The sequence below is a fragment of the Trichosurus vulpecula genome, chromosome 1 (assembly GCF_011100635.1).
Source record: "Trichosurus vulpecula isolate mTriVul1 chromosome 1, mTriVul1.pri, whole genome shotgun sequence".
NCBI classification, from domain to species: Eukaryota; Metazoa; Chordata; class Mammalia; order Diprotodontia; family Phalangeridae; genus Trichosurus; species Trichosurus vulpecula.
The window spans coordinates 229,298,537-229,321,995 of NC_050573.1; the positions used below are offsets into that span (position 1 = coordinate 229,298,537).

Here is a 23,459-nt window from a genome sequence, read left to right on the forward strand (position 1 = left end):
CTAATGAATTCAGGAGGTTTCCCACTCTGATCTGGCCTAGTTTCAGTTCTGAGGTTTGATTTCAGATTCTGGCAAAGTGCTTATAAGGGCATGACCCCTTAAGAGGCACGAGATTACACAATACATTCATACCCTACATTTTTTGGTTGGTTGTAGAAGGCTTTTAGGAAAAATGATGTATAGGTTTGGGGGTTGATTTATACAATTGCGTATCAGGCAGGGTGGAAAATTTCTCTCCTTTAGATTCTTCAAAGGTCATTTGAAACAGTAGAGCAGGGTTCTTAATCTGGGATCCCTGGAGAGTTATGAGGGTCCATGAATCTGAATAAGGAAATATTATCATTGGTTTCCTTAGTAATTCTATGTATTTTCTATATTGTTAAATCAAGATGCAAGCAATATAACTTAATATTTTTTCCTAAGTTTTAATTTGTAAAAATCTTAAGCTTTTTTTTAGGGTTACATAATGTTCAAAGAAATCAAACCTAAATTTTTATTCAAAGCCAATATTTGCAAGATACAGCTAGGAGCAAGTGTTAATAATTCAAATAGATACTTCACTTTCAGTAACAGAACCAGATAAAAGTATATTAACATTTTACAAAAAAATTGATTAGCTGCCAATTTTTGTTATTAGAAAAGTAGCCACCTTGGTAAGATAGCTCACTTGGTTACTGCCTAAGATGATCATGGTACATTCCCCATATAAGCCTGTTAGGTTTCACAGAAAATCTGTTTCATGCCATATCCGTACACCTAACCTCAACCTTTCGGCTTGTGCAAACATAAGTGCTCCAGGTAATTCTCTAACTCATAAGTTGCATGACAAGTCTTATCTGTTTTGGAGGGAGGTGATGGGGAGTGGTGGTAGGGGGTGTTTCATAAGGAGTTCCCTTGTACCACTGAGATCACAGGTCCAGTCCTTCCCCCCCTCACCAACCCCCACCAAATCCTCTCCCCCTGAACACATAATCCATCCTCTTGCTTTCCACAAGACACATTTAAAACCATTTCAAAGAAATGAGCATTTAAGAAATTGGAAACTTTTTTCCCAAATGGCTGCTTGAATTTATTTGCTTGATGCTTAATGGTCCTGGCACAAAATAAAAGTTAGCCAATAATAAGAGAATGGAAACACTGATTAAAAAATCAAAACAAGTTGATAGAAATTAGTGTTTACGCAAACAAAAAAGTAACCTTAAATATTTTTGCCAGCAAATAGAAAATGAATGTAACAGAACACTAAGAAGGCTTTATACATTTACGTTCATCACCTTGACTGTATTTTAGTCACCATAATATCTTCTCTCCAGATTTTAAAAAAATAGTATGTTGTTTTCTATAACATATCAAAGCTTTTTTTTTGTACAAAATCAAATAATGGCCAACAATTCACAACAGTGCAATAGGTAGAGGATACAACCACATCCAAGAGGTGCTGAAAATAAATACTCAAAATTCTAGGGAATAAAGAATACCAATGCTCTTGGGGTTCATTTTCATTGTCATATGTTGAATATTTGACAAATTTCGTGGACATCATTTAGTCTCTAACAGAAAATAACTCTCTTAAACAGAAAATGGCCTTAGACGACAAGTGTTAGGGAAGGTTCACTGCTTTTAGGTATAAATCTCAATGAATTAATAAAGGAAAAGAACAGCATAGCAACTATTAAAAAGTAATGGTTTTCTATTGCTGAGTCCTATCAAACTGGAGGCTATAAATCAGGCTCACTTGAAAGAAATAATTTAAAATTGTGTTCAAGAGAGTATATGGCTTAACCAGGCAAAGAGACATTACATTCTAGCCTAAGCAAGCAATAGAAACCCACCTGTATCTAGTAAAAGATTAGTCACATTAAAGATTTACCCACTTCTGTGTGGAAAGGAATTTGGAGAAGGCTAATGCCTCCAACCAGCTTTGTGGAAAAGCCTTGAAGAACATGAAGTTACTTGCTGATTAATGGTGTGGCCAAAATTAGCAACAAGTGGGCCTATCTATCCTCACTTTCTGTTCTTTGTGGCTCGTGCTGCCAAACAGTTCTGATACAGGAGAGCATTGAGGGCGATCACATCTGTGTTACTGGGACTGAACCATGCAGTCCTGGAGTGGTGTAAATTTATTTTAGTATAGTCTAGAATTGCAAAGTTAGAATTTATAAGGATATATAAAAGTAGCCCGTTAGCCCAAGCCATTCTTGTCCATCATGAAAGGTTCAGATGGCTCCCCCATTATGCACCAAAAAGGTATAAAAGGCACAAGCAAAAGTGACTAAGTAAGCAGAAATCAAGATGGGTGAAACAACAGATCAATTCACAAGGCAGATACAGTAATTCATGTCTGATTTGTTTTCCCCTGAAAAGAGATCAAGCCTCCAATTCTGCTGTAGTGAAAACAAAAAAAACAAAACAAAACATTTTTTGGTTTAAAAAAAAATCAAACTATTCTTGAGAATTACTTAAAAGTTTTGAGGTTCATTTTATGTGAACTGAAGCAAATTAATCTTCACATAAGCTAACTCTATCTGGAAAACACATCTGTCCCCTCCAAGCCTGAAAATGCTTTCACTGCTTTGTATACTTGTGTAACCTGAGCCTGATGGGTAGAATTCATACATATGAAAGAGACAAGCATCCCCAGGATTAAAAGACGTCTTTACATAATGTACACCAGAAGAGATGTGTGCACTTTTATTCTCAGTATTACAGTAAATTGCACAGTCCTTGTTAAGTCTAGTAGATTTCATTGATGCCTTACAGGCTGATCATATCGGTGTTTCCTTCCGGTCTTTGCTTGGTGATGGCTTCACTTGCTCCTTGACCGCCTTTGGCTGCTGCTCTTTTGCTGCTTTTGTTTCAGGGACACTGTCTCTTTGCTGCTGAGGTCCACCCCCACGCTTTTCTGGCTCTTCATCTTCCTGCACCTGCTGCTCAGATTTTGCTCGCTGCATCTGGAGGAGTCGAAGCTGCACTCGAAGTTCAATGATGGCCTCTCGCTCTTCGTGAATTGCTTGGTTCAAATGATTGTTCTTTATCTTTACCAATAACAGAAGGAACAGTGTCAATTAAGCAGTGAGGAAAAAAAATGGTTACTCAATGGCAAAGAAATTCGACACAGTGGTTTCTTTGTTGCAGTAAGCTCCATTAGGGAAGGAAAAAAAGTACTGCTTCCTTTGGTGGCTACATGGTTACAATCATTTAAAGAAATGTGCCAGTATTTAATTATAGCCCCATCTCCCACCCATCATCTAGATATATTGGGTTTAAAATACATTTTTGTCCCTAAGAAAATGGCTTGTTGGAACTTGTGAAACTCTTGATGCAAAACCTCAGCCCTATTCAAAATCTACTCCTGCAGCAGTACTCCTGGGAGCCTTAGTTGGGTAAGTAAACAAGAGGGGAGGGGTCTTATATGGTATAAGGAAGCTTAAATGTCCCCTCTGACTGCTATCTGACTATGATCCTGGGGTAGCTAGACGACCAGATAGAATTCTTTCTTGCCTTAGATATTTCCTAGTTCTGAGACTGTGGGCAGTTCTTTTAAGCTCTCTCTGTTCCAGTTTCAGCACTTTCCTCACAGAGTAGTTATGAGGATCAAATGAAATGATACATATAAAGTGCTTTTGGACACTGTAAGGCACTATATAAATGCTAGGTAGCTATTACTGTTATTACTAAATCTTCCCTGGGGAGACAGGATACACTATACTGGTATGGTTGGTTTAAAAATTCTTTCCTGGAGTTGAAAGACATTCTTTGGTGTAATAAAAAATTGTCCAACCTCTTCGAGACACCTCACCCCAGTGTCAGTCTTGTGCCACTTTTCACTTCCTGTCATAATAAAATGTTATGAGGACCCCAAGCCAACCCTATTTAAAGTGAGCCTCTTTAGAGGGGTGCGGAAGGGAGTAAGCAGGTATGGCCTCTCTGTGGTCACATAAGGCAGCACAGGCTAGTGTAGAGGGCTATTTGGAGCAAGAGGATCTTGGTTCTAATCCTAGCTCTTCCACTTTTGTCATTCAGGACCAATCACTTCACTCTTCAGGGCCTACATTTCCTCATCTATAAAATGAGGGAGAGTCTCCCCACACTACAAACTCCTCAATTTACATCAAGATCTCCACGTTCTCTCTCATTCTCAGCCTCAGCCAAGTATAGGAAGACAGGATATTTAGTAGGCACTCAGTCTCTCTCCAGAAGTCTCAGAGTGGCTATGGAATGGCAAATGTTATTATTATTATTAAATGCCATTATTATTTCACTTTATTATGATCACTGCCCAGGTATCATCGTCCTAGGTTGGGAATGAGAAAAAAACTTTAGAGGTTAAATAATCTCAGAGCTGGAAGGAACCTCCGGGGGCAGCTAATCCAACCTCACTAAGAATCCCTTCTACAACATCCCAAATTCAACAGGATAGGTATGGTGTATACAAAGAGCAAAAATTCCCATTTTCACATTCTACTAGAACAAAGGCAAGATATAGACAATAGATACAAAGTAATATGGCAAGGGTGGGAGGGTGGGGCAGGCAGCGGCTCCATTAACACCTGGAAGGATCAATCCAGTTCTCCTTTAGATGGTGGCACTTGAGCTGAGCCTTGAATAGAGTTAAGGATTCCTGGAAGGAAAACATCCCAGGTATGGGAGAAAGACTGTAAAAAGCAGTCAGGAGAAGGAAAGTTCATGTACAGGGAAGAGCAAACAGTCTGGTGTCGGCAGAATTTACACTGCATGAAGAGGAAATGGAAAACTACATACCTCTAAGATAGGCTGGAGCACTAAAAAGTGTATTAACTGCAAAAAAGAGGAGTTTATGTTTTATCCTGGAGGTAATAAGGAACCAATTAAGTGACATGGATAGACCTAAGCTTTAGGAATATCAATTAGGCAGCTGTGTAGAGTGGACTAGAAAGGGCAGACTAAATCTACTGTAAGAGCTGGTAAGAGGTGCTGCCCTGAATTGGAGTAGAAGCCTTGTATGTAGAGAGAAAGGGAGTGGATATGAGAAAGGATGTGGCAAGAGGCAGGCACCTGATTGGATCTGAGGGTTAAATGAAAATGAAGAATTAAAGCTGATTTAGAGATTGGGAACCTGAATGAATAGTGGTACCCTTGATAGAAATCAAGATATTAGGAAAAGGAATGGGTTAGGGATTAGGAGGGAAAGGGGATGATGAGTAGTTTCGGATAAGCTGAATTTGGCCTATGGGCCATCCAGTTGGAGCTGTCCGGCAAGGCAACCGGCAAGGTGGTTTACCCCAACAAATGGACACCCGGTCTTGACAGAAAGATGGATAGTGAAAGGGAACCACAAACTTGGTACTTGTGAATAGCCTGGCTGGCTGGCTGGCTGTGTGACTCCAGGCAAGTCACTAAGTCAGTGCTCTAGGATACTCTCCAAGACTATTAACTGTAGAGAAATCATTGGTCCAGTCCCTTTCTAATCATTACAAAGTTTTCCTTTAAAAAAAAAAAAGCCTAAATCTGCCACAGTTCCGTCAACCAGTCTTATTTCATGATCTAAAGTCCTTTATCATCCTGGTCATTCTCCAGCTTGATCAACATCCTTCCAAAAATGAACTCAGAACTGAACAGAACACTCCAGATGTGGTTCAACTAAGGCAGAGCACAGTAAGTGTTTCACCTCTAATTCTCGGGATACTGTGGCATGACATAGTATTCGTTGGTTTGACTCTCTCATCAAACACAGGTGATTCACACTCAACTTGGAGTGCACTAAAACCCCCAGGGCTCTTGCAGATGTACTTATTGCTCTCATAAAATCCCAGATTTCCCAGTCAAACCCCTTCATCTCTTCAGAGGAAACTAAGGTTCAACGTGGTTATTATCCAAGGGCACAGCAGTTCTGCTGTTGATAGTTTATCTTAGAAAGATTCTCCTTCCTTGAGTGTGGATAAAGAAATTGGGTCTTTCCTTTATGCAAATATTTTTTCCCTGAGGGTCAGCTAAATAGTAGGCAGGAACATTAGGCAGGAATATTTAGCCAGCCTAAATAGCAGGCAGGAACAGAGACTTGCCTTGAGGAAAAAAGAATGCAGCTAGCCATGTCAATGTAGACATTCATCTGTCCAAGCAGAAAATGCCTGGTAATTCATAAGTGGCTTGTCAACTGCTGAAGAATAACATCCCATAACTAAGAACTGGTGCCCTACAGGCAGTGAAGAAAAGGAACTTCCCCAAGTAAGTCCATAGTTCATAAGATCCCACTTCCCAAACTAGTACTGATGGTGACTTTTCAGAAACAATTTCTCACCTCCAGCTCCTCATTCTGTCTCTGTAAGTCTTCGAGAATGACCTGCAGCTCCTCTTCATCCTCACTCTCACTCTCACTTTCAGAGGAATATTCTTCTGTTTCACTCCGACCATGCTGCTGACGACTAGAATGGTAAAGGTGATCAAAAGCTTCATGGACCACATTGCAAAGAAAATGGTACTGGCCAATATTTATCAGGTTTCTGCATACATATTTAATTCTAACACCATTATTTTAGGCAAATGGAAAGCCAAATAAATGTGACTTAATAAGAAATCTCTTAGAGGTTTTTTTAAGTGGCTAAGGCTTGTCCCCAAGTTACAGACAGTGGTCAGAAATTATGGTAGGCTTTAGGAGGAGGAAGGTAGTATTTTCAAAGCTTCCCCAGGCTCTTCCTTACCTTTGAATTTCAGCAATTTCTGCTCTGAGACGTTCTATCTCTTCTTTTTCGGCAGCAATCTGTCTCCGGAGGAACTGTTCCATAGCTAGAAGCTCTTCCTGTTCTGTCAGAATCTCATTTTCCTAAAATAACCAAGGAAAATTATTTGAGCAGGTCTTGAATTTTTCACAGAAAACTCTATAAAATCCTAAATTCTTGGGAGAATCCAATGCCCTAAATTTCCAAGAACTTCAAGGCAACCAATATACAAAAATAGATCCAAAGTTGAAGAGGCTAACCCTGCTCTTTTTAATCCTTTTTCACTACTTGATCATCCACCCATTTGAGTGACCTCCCTCTCAAATTCCATCTTGGGTCCAAAGTAACATTAGCTACATAAAACCAGTAAAGTTTAGAGACTGAGGCACAGGCTTATACTCAGGGTCTTGAGTTTTGAAATAATTCTAATAAGGAGGACCCAGTTCAGAAAGCAAGGTTAGCTTAACCAAAAAAAAAAATGTTTTATAATCCAGATTTATACTCTTACATTATTCCTCAAAAATGTCAGAACCCATTTTCAGAAAAACTTAATTGTAACTCCAAATTTTCATTTCCAAAGTTAACTATATAGGTATTTTTAAATCTGGCTAATCACCTATAGAACAAAGCAGAAGCAACCATCTACCCATGCTAAAGCTTCTTTACATAATATAGAAGACAAAAGAAAGAAGCAGGCAGACAGTAGGCACTTGACATGAAAATTAGATGAAGATACTCTAGCTGTCATGATAGTTCTATTCTCTCCTCCGCTCAGCATCTGAATGGAATAACATAAAATACTTAGAGCATGAATCAGAGAAAACAGGAATGATTTCCTCCTAGGCAACACAAGAAGGTTTCCTGAGATAATGGGAAGGATTCAAACTGACTTGCTTGCTGCTTCTAGCTTAGGCATCCTAATGATAAGGTTTTGTAAGGCTACAACAAATTTGCAGATCACAGCTTCATTCCTTCCTAGTTAGCTTCTTGGGAATCTCCAGAATGGGTTAATATGGACTATAATAAATTCAGAATAGATGGCAGACTCACTTTCAATTCATAATCAAATTTTAAAACACAAAAATCAAGTATTTAAAATGTGTTTCAAGCCCAAAGTCTACAACATTAACAAATAATGCTTATTACTACGCGCAGTAACAGAAGTAAAATACTTTAAGATGTTAGCCGCTATGGTCTAATATCATTCATCTAGCTTATGCAGAAAAATTATTAAATTAAAAGGTTACATTTGAACTTTTCCCCTATGATAAGCTGTATGGGTTTGAAAAACAAGGTTGGGAAGGGGAGAGATAACCTTTGTGTGTTGCTTAGACTTACAGCACACTTTACCAAGAAGTCCTCTGAGAGAATTACCTTTAAACATCTCCCTGAGCAGACTCCACATGGGCAAAAAGGTCTTGATGCCAGTGTTCAATACTTATTCAAGTGCACTGAATGATGCTTCATGCTGAGCAGTTTTTCATTACCTATGTAATTTCTTCTGTACACTGAAACCCAGTCACTGGAGGCATGTTTACAGATCTCAAAATCTTTTCAAATACTGTGCTATGATCTATATTTCTACAAGTTCCAGGAAATAAGAATTTCCATTGTAAATTGGCGAAATTACGACTCAAGGATTATAAAGAGCATATAAAATGGATGGTGTTTCACGTAGTATTACACCTCAATGCTCCACAGATACAGGAAGCTTTATATATACGTATACTCCATAAAAGGATAGCTTTTGGCTTCTACCAAATAAAAACCAGGGTGATTAGGAGAAGTGAGGTGGCTGGTTTACATCCAGTCAACACAGTGATTGAAACAATTAGTTCCAAATAAACTTCTTTTCTTTGTGATTTTCACATAGGGAAAATTGTCCTATTCAAGAGCTCTTGGGAAGTAACCTCTGGTCTAATTTCCATTAAAAAAAGGTATAATTCAAGATTTCTTTGTAACCTTTTAGAAACCAAAGTTATGAATGTATTACAAAAGGGAATATACATATCTTACTCCCTATGCAATCACAAAAATACTATATGATTTAATCTTAGCAATGCCATTCTCTTCCAAACTATGAAATTTATATGCCACACACTGCAACTGTGGAGTAAAGAATATCATCTCAAGAGCTTGGAAGACACTCCTCTGTTACTGCCCTATACACCTGGACAAAGCAAATCCTAACTGTAAATGCATGGTAAAGGAGCACTTCGGTGGGACCTGACTGAAGACAGGATAACCTGACCAACTCGACAGGGGCAAACTAAAACTTCATTGTAATGGGAAGAAGGGCCCTAATCCTGATTCTTAGGAAATATCCATAGTGATACTTGTTTTTTATTTAACAACAAAAAAAGGTAAATTACTGATACACATCTACAAAAACAATTTATTTAATGGTAATTTTGGTTATAGCAGACCATGGTCTACCATGGAGGATGACCTTTATGGGTCATACTTCAAAAACTACTGCTTTTGTCAATTCACTTTATTAAAAAAAAAAAAAAGATCCCTTATAAAACTATCCTCTATTATTAATCTAGTCACTCCATTCTCTTCAATGCAGTATATATAACTGAATTTTCTTGATACAGAAAAAGGAAAATTAGCCAGGAAATGTTATAGAGACTAAAATGTAAGTACCTGGGCAAGTAGAATATTTATAACCTCTTCATTTTCATTCATCTCTTCTTTGGAAACATCCTCTTTTGAAAGGCTGGCAATCTCTTGAGCAATCTTGGTTTCACACTCCTGTCAAACCAGACAGGTAACTGACTAAAGGACCACTATTTCATACACTCAGCAGCTTTCAGAGAGCTGCAAAAGACTCATTCACACTTTTCTAAAACATTTCTTCTGGAAGATTACCTTTCTGTTTCCTTTTCTAAAATTTAAAAATAATGGCAGTCAGTATAATCATTTGTCCATTTTTATGACATATACCATTTGCTTATACCCAAAATGTATTAAGGAGGTAAAGCATTCTATTAAAAAAAACTTTTATTTCTTCTCCCCTTGGCACTGAGACCACAAAGCCACTTTTCCTTACATTCTGAGCGAAAGACTACTATACTTCCAACACTGAATCCTAATGCCTGAGATCTACATCACAGAACCCAGATGGCATATGCATGACCTTCCTACCTCCCCCTCAGATGGTTCAGAACAATACCAGACAATAATTGGGAAGAGTCAATTTAACCTTTTCTATGTTGACCCAGCCAACTCCAGTTTAGGTAAACTGGTAAGGAAATGTGTTCACATTTATGTTCTTTGAGATCAATGTAGAAAATCATATCTATTTTGTCCCCTCTTTGTATCCAGGGACCAGGGGCCTAGAGTTGGCGACAACGAGCATGAGTTTCACACAACTCATGGTTTAAAATCTACCTGTGGACTGGCTTGGTTTATTACTGGAAACCAATTACGATCTCATGTTTAAAGGTGGGGAAAAAAGGACTGAAAACAGGGACAAAGGGAAGCAAAAAGCATAAGAAAATGAAGATTTGTCAATGAGAATAAGGGAAAAAAATATAAAGCAATCAAGATTCTGAAGGATTGTATTGACATCCTTCCCAAAGAGCTTCTGTTGGGGTAGGGAGAGGAGGGGAACACACAAAGCAGTTTCCCTTCTGAAAGAAAATGAAAAATAAAACTGACCCCTTACCCAAACACAAATCCCTAACTTTTCTATCACAAAGGTATACCTGAAGAGTTTTGTTTGTTTGTTTAAACACTACACAAAGCTAACCTATAAACTGTCCTCAGCTCTAAGACTCCTTGGAAATTAGGCCTATAAGTGAGATCCAGGAGAGTTAACAGGTTTCAGATTTCACCAGGTGTTACAAATGCAAGAACTAAACTTTCATTTAAAGCCAATCTGATTACTTGGTTCCCAGTTATTAGAGGCTGGCTGGATACCAACACTCATTTAACAAAAAAAGCCCAAAAACTTAGGATTCCCCCTGCTTTTCACTATCTCAGTCTCCCATTCTCTATCCCACCTGTTTTTCTCAGATCCTAAAGCCCTAATTCATTCCAAAGTTCATGAGACTTCAGCAACCCCTTAGTCAGTGCCCCCATCTTACCTACTTCTAAGCCTTCACAGAACTCTATTTACAGATGTTACAGACCAGGTGACAATACAACATACTCAACTTGGGCCTTTAAAAATTAGTCAAGTTTGAAAAAAGCATTTAGAAAAATGTTTAAGCTAAGAAAAATGAATATTAGCTTTAAATTTCAACATCAACAAATGTAACTTGCAAATTTTACTAAAAGCAAGTGACTGAATTTCAAGAAATATAACTTAGTTTAAAAGAAACACTTAACTAGAGTACAAAAGACTTCCAGCCATATACATACTGTGGGTAATAAATTGTAAACATGGCACATGGAATAACATAATTACTTACTTGTCTTTTTGCTTCTCTCAGTTTCCTTTTGAGGGCTGTCAAAATTCTTTGTACCTCCCATAACCTTTCTTCCTTGGATAAATCTTTTATTCCTGCCTGTAAATCTCGGTGTAGACAGTTCAAAAGAAACTCCTAAAAATATACAACAGACACATCATTTGTAACTGCTTACCACTGAAATAATATTACATGCTAGTAGATTTGCAGTTTCATGTACAATCATCTTTTTTATTGTACTATGTTATGGAAATGCTTGATTTATTCCATAAATTAAAAATAATTTTTAAAAAATATTATGTGCCACTTCTAAATAATGTAGTCAGCTTAATTATCTGCCCTAATGGGCAAGCCAATGCTACACTGAAAATGCTAACTGAAAATTAATTTCTAATTGTTTTGCTTAGGATTTGATACTATTTTGCTTCCATTCCCATTCGGAGCACTGTCCAACTGATGGGGCAAATAACCCTAAGAGCATCATGGGTGGGTAGGAGATGCAAGTCTCTAATTTCAAAATCTGCTGCAGGTAAACAAAATCTGTTGCCCTGATAACAAACAATAAAACACTAATCATCCCACTGAAAAAATTTCAGGAAACATTTATTATAAGGATTCTTCCTCCTTAAAAACTTTATTATGGTCATTATCAGGTAATTGTCTAATAATGAAATCACAAAGGTTAAAGGGTTTTTAGGACTATCATTTAGTCCTTTTTTGTTAGAGGCTTTGTTACCTCAAATATTTCTCTTTAATGGATCCTCAATTGTTCATAACACCAAACTGTTAAGTTCTAAATCAAACTTTGCCAGGAACAATTAATTATTCTTCAGTCTGTTACTTGTAACTGTAAACTTATGTTTCATCATCTACATTATTAGTGAAACTTCTAAATGGCACAAGCTCAGAGCTGGGAATAGCAATAGGCAAAGTATTTGCCTAAACCACAACATGCAAGAATGCACAATGTTGAAAATTTTTTTATATTACTTTAAAGTGAGAAAATTCCATTTTCTATAACACAGACAAATTTGTGCTAAGGTGAGTCCTGTGTGTCATAAAGACTCAGCAAAACCCCTTGTCTTATTGTCTGCCAATTTTTAAATGCCAAGGAATGATTTATATGCTGTTGTGTTAGGTTAGAGTTTCATTTTTTATTTAACTATACTAACTCTAAGTTTACAGAGTTTCATTTTTTATTTAACTATACTAACTCTAAGTTTACAAATACAAATCATTCTTTGAACTGAATAATGAGGAAACCAGGAGAATTCCTGGTTTCCAAGTCTCAGCTTTTAAAGTTGTCCTTGAAGAAACAGATCACATCAGTCAAAAGAACACACACAAAAAATACTAAACATGTGCCAGAAATACAATTCAATGAAGACATGTAACATTCTTGTGTCTAGTGCTGGATATAGCAACAAATTAGAAACTTCTTCCTTTACCTCCTATACAGCAGTGAAGCACTGAAATAGTTAGATCGAAGGTTTGATCTACGAGGCCAAATGTTATTTAATTCACTGGGCTAAAAAAAAACTTCATGTATGTGCATATAAATGTGTGTGTGTCTGTGTGTGTGTGTGTGTTTGTGTATTGTACAAACCTGTCTTCTGATTTCCTCCTTGATGCTTTCCTGTGTTTCTGGCAGTGTTGGCATAGTGGCCATGTTAGACCATCGAAGGGGTTTAGTCACCTGTTTTAAGATTACATTTCCAAAGAGCTCTTGCACATGTGTAAAAAACACATACAGGACACGGTTACTTATCTATAAAGAGAAAAAAAAATTCCAAACAATTTTTATAATAGCAACTTTCCTTAGCATTGTTTGAATAGACAATCTTAGAGCAGGATTCTCAAAGACCTAGTTCAACCTACACCTGAATGAAAATCCCCTTTATAAGACAACTTATTTTTCTCACTATTTAAGGGCTAAACAAACTTCATTTGAATGTCAATGGACAGCCATTAATTACTAATAACAGAAAAAAATAAGTCATCTTTACCTACAACACTGGAAATGATCAAAAATAAAAAGTAGAAGCTGATGGCTCACTTCTATTTATATGCTCTGCTATTTCTAATATGCTCATAATAAAAATCTACTAACATTTTCAAGAATGTAATGGGGGATACTGTCTTTCAATGAACAAAAGTGGAACTAGAGAGAAGGCTAAGAGAACTGTCAACATGCTGGAGAGCTCATAACTGTAAGTGCTCATCTTTAAATATGAATGCATACCACTAAAGTTTATTCAAGAAGTATTAAGTGGTTCCCTATCAAGTTTTTCCCTTTGGAATTTCTGTTTTGGTAATTTTCTGGTAAGCCATTAACATTAATTTTGCTAAAAATACTTTTAAAATAAGCTCTTATTTTTTCCTAGAACTTGTTTTAAATAGGTTCCATACACTGTAATTAGTGATACTAACAGTCCTAATACTGTTGAGTAACCTGGTAAAAAGTTACCATATTCTGAGCTTGTGTCTGATTATTAACAGACTGAATATATGAAAAGGTCTACATTTTGCTCCCGACATAGCATGACAAAATGTTTATACAAAGGATATCTAACAAAAGTCCCTCTGATTTCCAGTTTGGTTGTACTTCTCAACAATAATTCTAGATTAGAGGAACCTGGGTAATGCAAAGAATATGAACATTGATCGTTTCATTTCAGCCAAGGTAATATACTTCCCAGAATTGAATGAGGGGAAAAACAAGACAGTAGAAGTTCTGGTGAGATTTTATACCTTTATCATATAAAAGAATAAAGACCCATTACTGCTGTTGAGAAAAGCCCTCAATTAACATAACACCCAATTCTCTCACAGAAGCATCTTTGCTCCAATTACAATATCATACAATGCCTTTCTAATATCCATTGTTATACAATGAAATGTAAAGGTCAGAGCATGACTAACCAATTTTAGCAAGTCCCTTGACCTCCTTCTTGCACAAAACAGACCGAGTAACAATATTTTAAGTGAGTTTTATTTATATGACATAATTAGGTAATGTTTGATGAGGTAGTTAAAAACTTTAAAATACATACCATGGGCTCCTCCCTCTTAATAATAGGTCACTGTCACTGTGATATAATTTATAGTTTCATACCAAAGTTTCTGCAAATCACAAAATTATACTGAAGGCTAAATATGGCCACCTAGCTGATGCCCACAGGTCCCTATGTGTTATGAACCTAGTAAACACTTATATACATAATATAATACTTATTTTACTTTTAACTGCTTTTTATGCAGGCACACTAACAGAAGGCTAGGCGTAAGCTCCCCTGGACATTTCATATGATCTATACAAGTTTTATTTAGAAAAGACCAAGTACCTGAACGGTAGGGCTGAGCACTATAGAAATATTCTGTATGTTCATTTTTGTTTCCAATTCCTTTGATATAACATGGTCCATGTGCACAATCAGCCAGGAAATCAGAAGATAGTTACACTCTGGCAACTCTTTCAGCAAGCGCTGGAATTCCTGCACTTTCTCACCCTCTGTGTTCCTCCCACAAGCCTCTTCAAATCGGGGCAAAAGCTCTTTGGTAAGCAAGTTTTCAGGAAGATCTCGCAAATACTGCTTCAGCAAACTGGCTACAGTATTAGGTTCATATTCTTCCAAGTTTGGAGATTCTTCTCGGTCATAGGCTGCTTTTAGCTCATCCACCTTTGATTTTATTCCTTAAAATATATGGATTTTAAAAAGAAAACACCAAAATAAAAAGTAATCAAACACACTTAAGTAGACTAAAATAAACCGATTTGTAAGCTTTCTTCTTTACTACACAACTCTTCCCATTCCTGCCAGGTTAAACCAACTCCAACCAACCAGACCACTAACAAACCATCTGCTGCTAAATTGTTTACTTGCATAAAGGATAACCACCTTGATGACTTACCTTCAAACAAAATATTAAAGCTTGCCTTCCATGCTGATATTCAGTCAGAAGCTGAGAATTATAAGCATTACTATTTAGTTATAAATACTTGAGTCTTTACTGATACCTAAAGAATCCAAGCCAAAGTATGGTTAATATCTTTCTTAGAGATGGAAGGGACTTCACTCATAAAGTAAGATTTAAACCCAAACCAGTCAATAGGTAATAATTCTAGTAAAAATAAAAGAAACAATTGATAAAAATAAAAGAAACAGATATCATGCTCCAAGTTCTAAATATTCACTCCCCTAATGAAATATTCCTATTAAGAGTGTTAAGAGTGAGAACCATTAGTGAAAATGTTTATAGTCCAATGTTTTCCCCATTCACTTAAAAAAATCAAAAGTTAAAAAAAAAAACCACCAAAGCAATATAAACAACAGAACTTGGCATATGTAGATGTACAGAGATGCATTTCTGAAATGTTTTGGAAAGTCAAATAATTAAAATTTGGAAAAAAAAGCTAACATTTCATCAAATGGGAAAGGGGAGTTTGTAAACAAAATCAGCCTTACGGCATGCATCCTTTTTGTGATCTAAAAGATCACCTTACTAATTTAAAGACATTTGAGGTGAGGTTTTTAACAAATATTTTCTTACAACAAGAAGTTACACTTAGCTATGAAAACAAAGAAAATGGAGGATGGAACATGTATTCTTGTTTTAACAAAGCTTTGATTTTTTAGGTTTAGAGATGTAATGAATCTTTGACTTTCAAGATGTTATATAACATGTATTTGTGTTTGATTTATCTTATTCAAGGAAAAATGTTCTGTAAGGCTCACTATGACATAAAATAATTTTTGGTTTTATAAAGCTAAGTTTTTAAACACCTAACGGTCATATAAGATTTGGCAAGACGTTCCTGCTTTAAATTTTGTCAAAATTTTAATGTAAAAAGTATAAAAAATGAGTGAAAAATTTACACTACAAGTGCAAATGCAACACTGAAAGACTACACATTCCCAAAATTACTGACATTTATTTAGTGTTTGGTAAATATCTAAATAATTGGCTTCATCATACTTGTGATTATAGCAATGACAAAATAAATGCAATAATATTAATGCAACAAAACAAATCTCAGTTTGAAACTTTCTATTGGGAGAAATAAAGTTGCAATTAAACATTCCTTTTTATCTACTTCTAATCAGATGTCCGCCCGGATTTCTAGTTTTGTAGCAGTGCTTATATACTATGCATGTAGATAACTATACAGTATTTTATTCATGTTCTTAAAGAATCTTTGCCCTTCCTAATTTCTATCCATAGCACTGTGTACTGCATGGATGGTCATTTAATAAAAGTTCTATTTTTTAAAAGAGCTTTAATTTTTTTCCAAAAGTGTTTTCCTGTTAAAAAATTTACCACTGGAAATAAAACATTTCATAGAGGAAGATGATGTGGATAAATGTTAATATGCTGTCATACAGAAACTGAGTCAAACTGTATAAAATGAAATTTCATGAATTTTAAATTAGAATTGCAAATCAATCTACAAAAACCAAACACACCACAGTACACAAAAAGCAATGTTTTTGCCTATTAATTATGTTGAAAGTTTCCAAAAAGGGAAAAAAAAACCATAAACCATACATTTATCATGCTATGTCAAACATGACATACCTCTACCTCCAGAATAGGCGACAAAGCTATTTCAAACAATAAAAGAATCAGCTTAACCTTCAACTCATAGGGGAACAGCTAACCTTGAATGATTTTACACACATACACAAGAAAGGAGATTGCTACCACTGAGAATACCCAGAGAGCTCTATCACAAAAATAGGCCACTGACAAAAGACTTTACAAAAGCTCTGTAGTGCTCAGACCCACAGTGGAGAAGCTGTTTAGTCTGTACAGAAACTACTACATGCCAGTCAAGGCCACACAAATCAACCAGCTTGCTACACAGTTGTAGCATTTGTACATTTTTGCGCAGATTTGTACATTTTTTTAAAAAGAAAATTCTTAATTTCAAAAAGGCCAAACTTTCAAATGTCTTTGAATACTATTTTGACGTTGTTATCAAAGAGTTATTTCAAAGATTTCGAATCCAAATTCAAAATCTCAATTTTATTTTCTGGAAAATGAAACAATTTTCCCATCTCTAGTAATCAAAAAGTTTTACGACACAAGTGTCAAAACTCTCACAGGAGTTGGGAAGATGAAAAAAAAATTCAGGAATGTGTTATTTTCTGGTTTTCCCTGGCCTTTCCCATCTCCTCAAATCATTATTTTTGTAACTAAACTGTCAAACTGTGAAAAGAGCATTGCATTTTTTTAACATAAATGTGAAAACTGAAGTTTATCATACATTAACAAGTTGAATATGAACATTTTAGCAGACAAGTTGCCTTGTCACAGAGGGCACAGATTCTATTATATCAATCAATCATGCCCCCGTACATGATTCACAATGAGGTATAATAGCATATTCTTGAATGACAGGAGGCCTTCCATAAAGGATACAATAAATTTCTGTTAGACAAATGGAAACCACATCTGTACATGTAAGTACTACACATGGCTGAAAGTACTATTCAATGTTTTGGCCTAAAAATTTTAAGACCAAAATGTTATGCCCCTTACCTGGGGGAAATACAGCTCCTCCTGTTCGGTGGTGATGACAAGATATGTCTTTTAACTCAGGGGCTTCTAGAAAACATAGCTTTTCTCCTTTCTCCCACTAGGTGGTTTTGCCGCCAAGCTGTTGTCCCTGCTCTCCTACCACTGCTACGTCCAAGTGCCTCACTGCTGGGGGAGGGGGATGAGGGTGAGATGCAAGAAGGAAAGAGGGTATATGGAAGGGTCCAGATTAGGAGACACTGCCCACAAATTCTACTTTTTGTCTCATTTTCTATGCCACTGGGCCACAGCGGAATATATAACTGGCACAATACAAACCTATCTATAAATAACTCAAATGTGAATCATACTAATGGAAAGAAATATGGTACAGGAAATATAGTGCCCAAATACCAAATAAAATTTTTCCAATTTGGAAAATCAAGAAAATGAACTTCAGACTAGAGCAAAAGCCACAAATCTTCTAAATTTAATCCTGTTTCTTCCTTTGATGAAGATTTTTTTTTTTACCATAGCTAGTTAGTTATAGGGACACAATACCTGAAACTCTGTAGATGCCTTCACATTTCATGCCATACTTCTCTACATAATCTATACATTCACGAAAAACTGCTGGCAAGCGGATGCCATCGTACATCATGGTCCTCTCTGCTGCTTCAGCCACAGGTATCCCAAAAATGGGTCTGAGACTTGGAATGTCAACCTGAGGCATTTCTGGCTCCTGAGTTGGCTTTTTCTTTTTCTTCTTTTCCTTCCACTGTTTAACAACATCAGCTGCTGTCAAGTCTTTTGACTTCTTCTCTTTATGTTTTTCTTCCTTGTGCTTTTCTTCTTTATGTTTTTCTTCTTTGGGTTTCTCTTTCACTTTAAAATCCTTTTCCTTCTTTTTAGAAAAGCTGGGCTTTTTAAAGACGTGTATTCCCTTGGACCTCTTCATTTTGGAAGGACTTTCTGCCTCATCTCCTGAGCTGTCCTCCTGAAAGGCAGCATAGCCTTCAGCTGTCAGAGAAAGTGGGGGATATTCATTACATCATTGTTTAATGTCTTAAATTGTCAGTCCATTTGAAAAATAGTGAATATTCTTGCTATAAAAAACAGATGACAGAATACAGTTTGCCATTGAAGCTAGACACTCTGCCTTTGTCCACAGTGTTAATATAATCCCTTTCCAAACCCATCAATACTGAAAACTGGTTTCTGCTCTCATGAAAACAAAATGTTTGCAGTGATATGTTTTAGCCACAAGAGGGCAACATACAGCCAGACAATTAGCACAGCCTTCCAACAGGCTGACGTCTATTTTAGGGGAAAATAGACATGTTCCTAAAAGTTCTCTGTAAAATTCATTTTTTAAACTGTCACACTTTACATGCATTAGAGACACATTTTATATATAATTACTGCGCTGAGCTTTTCTATAAAGCAAAGGCTCCATGTCACTTCCTCTAAAATCATTTTGAACCAATTATATGCAACACTTCTAAAATATATTTTGAAAAGAAAATATATGGGCAGTGAAAAGCAAGCAAAAATCATTAAACAAACTAAGATGCAAAAACGGTATGGACCTTTTTTATTGGAAACTATTATTTTTCCTAAACTTTCTCTGGCACACAAACAGGAAAATTAAAAGGAACCTAGCAGAGAAATGTATAAAAACAAACATGAGAAGTTAAATTCCAAAATGTTCCTTGAATTTTTAAAAAAATCCAAAACATCTAAACATATTAAAAACCAAATAGTGCTGACTTTATGCAAAGGACATTTAAAGACTATAAATGTCTCTGATTCCTATTTAACAGAAGATGGAATAGTTGACGCTCTATCCTTTAGCTTTTAGCCAAATAAAAAAGTTTGAAATTCCCCATTTCTACCATCATTTATAGAAAAAATGTAGGAAAAAAAACAGAAAAAAAATCTCCAAACTCAACTTTTGAGAGCTCTTCAAGTCTAATTAATGTTACATGTGTAGCGCTGGAGACCCTTGTTAGCCAATAACTGTGTAATTCAAGTTTTCTACCTAAGATCAGTATGCCCTTATGCCTCTATCCCACAATATTCCACTCAGATTGGGGTGAGGGTGGAGGTGTTTGAATGGTGTTACATCAAAAACTAGAAAGATAAGATTTTTAAAAGGAAACCAATTGCCAGTCCTCCCCCACCCTTGTGGTCCCTTAAATAAGATAGTGATTAACAGGTAGAAGCTGTAGAGGCAAATTCACACCTGACATAAGGAAAATTCTTATAAAAAATCTCAAGTTGTCCAAAAATGGAATGTGCTGCCTCAGAAGAAAATGGGTTCACTGAAAGACTCCAAATAGAGGCCTGAACATCTACTTGTCAGAGAACTAGGGGAGAAGATTAATATTGAAGTATGGGCTGGGCTGGATGACTTCTGAAGTAGCCAAGACTGAGATGCTGAGACATCCTTAACTTACTCCTTTTTCTCTATTTGCTTCCAAGTTTCAAAGCCTGTTTTCTGACAGCTCTGCCACCTTCATCCTGAAATGTCCACTGAGGTTTAACATAAACCTCAACCACAGAAACAAACAGAAGCCTCCTGAAGACTGCAGAGTTTAATGGTGGTAATTTTCCTTGGCCCTGAACAATTTAAAGCCCTCCACTGGGCCTCCTTTTGGAAAACAGACTCACACCTTAAAAAAAGAGGCTTCTCCCAGCTCTCTCTAGTCTCTATGTGGCAGTGAGCTATCACTATTATTAATAACTACAAACTAGGAAGTTATTACTATTGAATGTATCAGAGAGGTAGCCACCAAGTCTAGGACAGCATCATCAGAAGCGATACCCAGGATTTTAGATATATGCAGATTGGGGGGGCGGGGGCAAGTTCAGCTTATATCTGGACCAATAGGCTATGTTTGCTTTGTAAACCAAGATTTGTATAGATTGAGTTTACTTAATCACAACAATCTATCTCTCAGGATGGTTTTTCTGCTACTACTAAAGTCTCTTTCTCATTCTTCTCAATAGTTTCCTATGGTTGGGGAGGGTGGAAGGGAGGGAGGCAGGGAGAAAAAAGTTTGGAACTCAAAATCTTATACATGTGAAGGTTGAAAACTTTCTTTACATGTAATTGGGGAAAAATACTTATACTATTAAAAAATAGTTTCCTATAGGCCAGAGTTGGGCCTGAAGTTCTTACTGGGTAGAAGGGGAAGGTAGTATGATATTAGTTGAAAAAAGCATGAAACTGGGGTTCAACAGACTAGAGTTCTAGTTTTGTCACGAATTCCCATGAACTCATTATATGGCTTTGAGCATGGGATTTTACATCCTCATCTGTAAAACAAGGAGTCTGGACCAGAGAATCACTAAGGTCCATTCCAGCTCTAGCATCTAGAGTTCCACTTAAATACACAAAGACAGAGACACACAAACTCTGAACAGTGTCACATCAAAGAACAATTAGCAAAGTATATTTTCAGAGCTAATTATTTAAGTTAGGCAGTATACCTTAAAACAGTTTTTAAACACATGAAACTATCTATTAGCATGACATGTGAGACCTGTAAAATTCAAATATACCTGTGAAAATTTAGACAATATGTGACCTGTGGGCAGCTGGTAGTACAATGGTTAGAGCGCCTGGCCTGGTGTCAGAAATACCTAAGTTCAAATCCAGCCTAGACACTTACTAGCTAGTGACCCTGGGCAAGTCACTTACCCTGTTTGCTTCAGTTTCCTCATCTGTAAAATGGAGATAGTAACAACACCAGCCTCCCAAGGTTGTTTTGCGGATCAAATGAGATAATAATTGTAAAGAAGCACTTAGCACAGTGCCTGGCACATAGAAAGCACTACATAAAAATCTCTTCTCTGAGCTTTAATTTCCTCCTCTAAACCATATGGATCTTCTCATTTGCCTTAGCTTCTTTCATGTTTATTGTTTACATGGTTATTCCCATATAGCATACGGGAAAGCGTTCTATAAACTGTAAAGCAATATTACAAATTGTTGCATTATTACAATGGCTTAAATTTTATGTAAGTACTTTATGGTTTATCTCTATTAATTTAATTCTCACAAAAATTCAATGATCCTAGTAGACAGGTTACAGCAGTATTACTATTCACAAAGCTACAGCTACGGATAAGGAAACAGAGGGATCCAATGACTTGACTGATGAACATCATAGAACCAGCAAGGTCCCAGAGCTAAGATTTAAAGCCAGTCTTCTGACTCCAAAGCAAGGTTCTTTCTTCTGCTCGGAGATCCTCTGCACATACTTGGCTGTGTGCAAATGATTATTTTTCTAATTCAATAAATATTAAGTACTTACAAAGTACAAGGCCATATGCTAGATTCTAGGCATAAAAAAAGAACTAATCCCTATTCTCAATGAACTCAATAAAGGAGATAAAAAATTCATAAAAATAATTACAGTACAAACTACTATGTAAGAAATACAAAGGCGAGGTCAAGATGGACTGACAAATTCAAAGACAGGGATCGCTTCTTGATGAAGGAGAGGTAGAACCAGCAGGGAACATCATCTAATTTGAGTTTGAGAGAAAGAATTTCATCCAGTAGGAATATAGGTAAAGGATTTTCCAAAGGATTGTCCATCTGACAAACAAAGTAATAGATGTAGACATAAGTTCTGAGAAGTGCTATATTAAGGAAGAGCAAATAATAGCAAATTAAATAATAGTACAGTTTGGTCACAACATAAAGCACACAAAGGGAAACAGAGTAACAAAGTTGTAAAATTAAATTAGAATACAAATGAAGGTCTTGAATACTAGAATCAGAGCAGTTCATGCTTTATTTGGCAAGCAGTTAGGAACCTTTAAAGGCTTTCAAATATGGAAGTGATATGGTCAGACCCAAGTTAGGAAGATTATCTCAGGAACTGTGTTAAGCATGGATTAGAGAAAACAGAAAATGAAGACAGAAAGAAAAGTTAGGAGCTATATAAATGAAATTTGTAAAAATTACATCATTTACTTCAGACACATCACTACCACCCCACCCTACCCCCAGCTCAAACATCCTCAATGGCCCTCTATTTCCTTTAAGACAAAATGCAAGGTCCTCAAACTGGAGTTTAGAACCTTCTAGCTTTGATCTACCTTGCCAGTTTATTTCATTATTACTCCCTTTCACACACACACATATTCTATTCCAGTCAAACCCAAGCTCCTTCTCAGACACATCTTCCCAACTTCAGCCTCCACTGCCTTTGCACAAAAGTAGTGCCCTATGCCCAGAAAGTGCTCCCTCCTCATCTCTGCTTCTTAGAATCCCTAATTTCCTTCAAAGTATGGCTCAGACATCACAGTCCACACTTAACCTTTCTGGATCTAAGTTACTAGTATTTTCTTCCTTGAAAACTGCTCTGCATAACGCTCTACTACAACATTTTTTTTTAGGGGGGAAGGCAGAGCACTTGGGGTTAAGTGACTTGCCCAAGGTCACACAGCTAGTAAGTGTGTCAAGTGTCTGAGGCTGGATTTGAACTCAGGTCCTCCTGACTCCTGGGCCGGTGCTTTACTCACTGTGCCACCTACCTGCCCCTGCATGACTCTCTTGTGTGCAAACTGTATGATCCTAGAATTTAGCCTCCTCCAGGTCAAGCCACTTCACTTTGATCTTTGTACACATTGGACATTGATTAAAAATCTCTGAATTGATAATAGCAAATACCTTCCAGGTTTCTTGTGAGGATCATATGAGATATACAAAGCCTTTGCAAAACTTTTTAAAAAAAATCTGAATTGAAAGGAAAAAAAATCTGAATCGAACAGAAAAGTCACAAATATCTTAAAGGTCTCTATTTCCCAC

General features: G+C 36.5%; 1 protein-coding gene across 1 annotated transcript in view; it reads right to left on the bottom strand.

Moving 5' to 3' along the window:
• Nucleotides 1–1,043: 1,043 nt before the first annotated feature.
• The window catches only part of RALBP1 (ralA binding protein 1), a 63,263-nt gene continuing 40,847 nt past the window's right edge, over nt 1,044–23,459 (bottom strand). Inside the window, exons 3-10 of the mRNA XM_036760309.1 lie at nt 18,194–18,652; nt 14,458–14,807; nt 12,720–12,881; nt 11,117–11,248; nt 9,345–9,452; nt 6,678–6,799; nt 6,278–6,401; nt 1,044–3,035 (exon numbers count right to left, since the gene is read on the bottom strand). Coding sequence (XP_036616204.1) covers nt 2,766–3,035; nt 6,278–6,401; nt 6,678–6,799; nt 9,345–9,452; nt 11,117–11,248; nt 12,720–12,881; nt 14,458–14,807; nt 18,194–18,652 — 1,727 coding nt within the window. The 3' untranslated portion in view covers nt 1,044–2,765. The remainder of the gene's footprint in view (nt 3,036–6,277; nt 6,402–6,677; nt 6,800–9,344; nt 9,453–11,116; nt 11,249–12,719; nt 12,882–14,457; nt 14,808–18,193; nt 18,653–23,459) is intronic.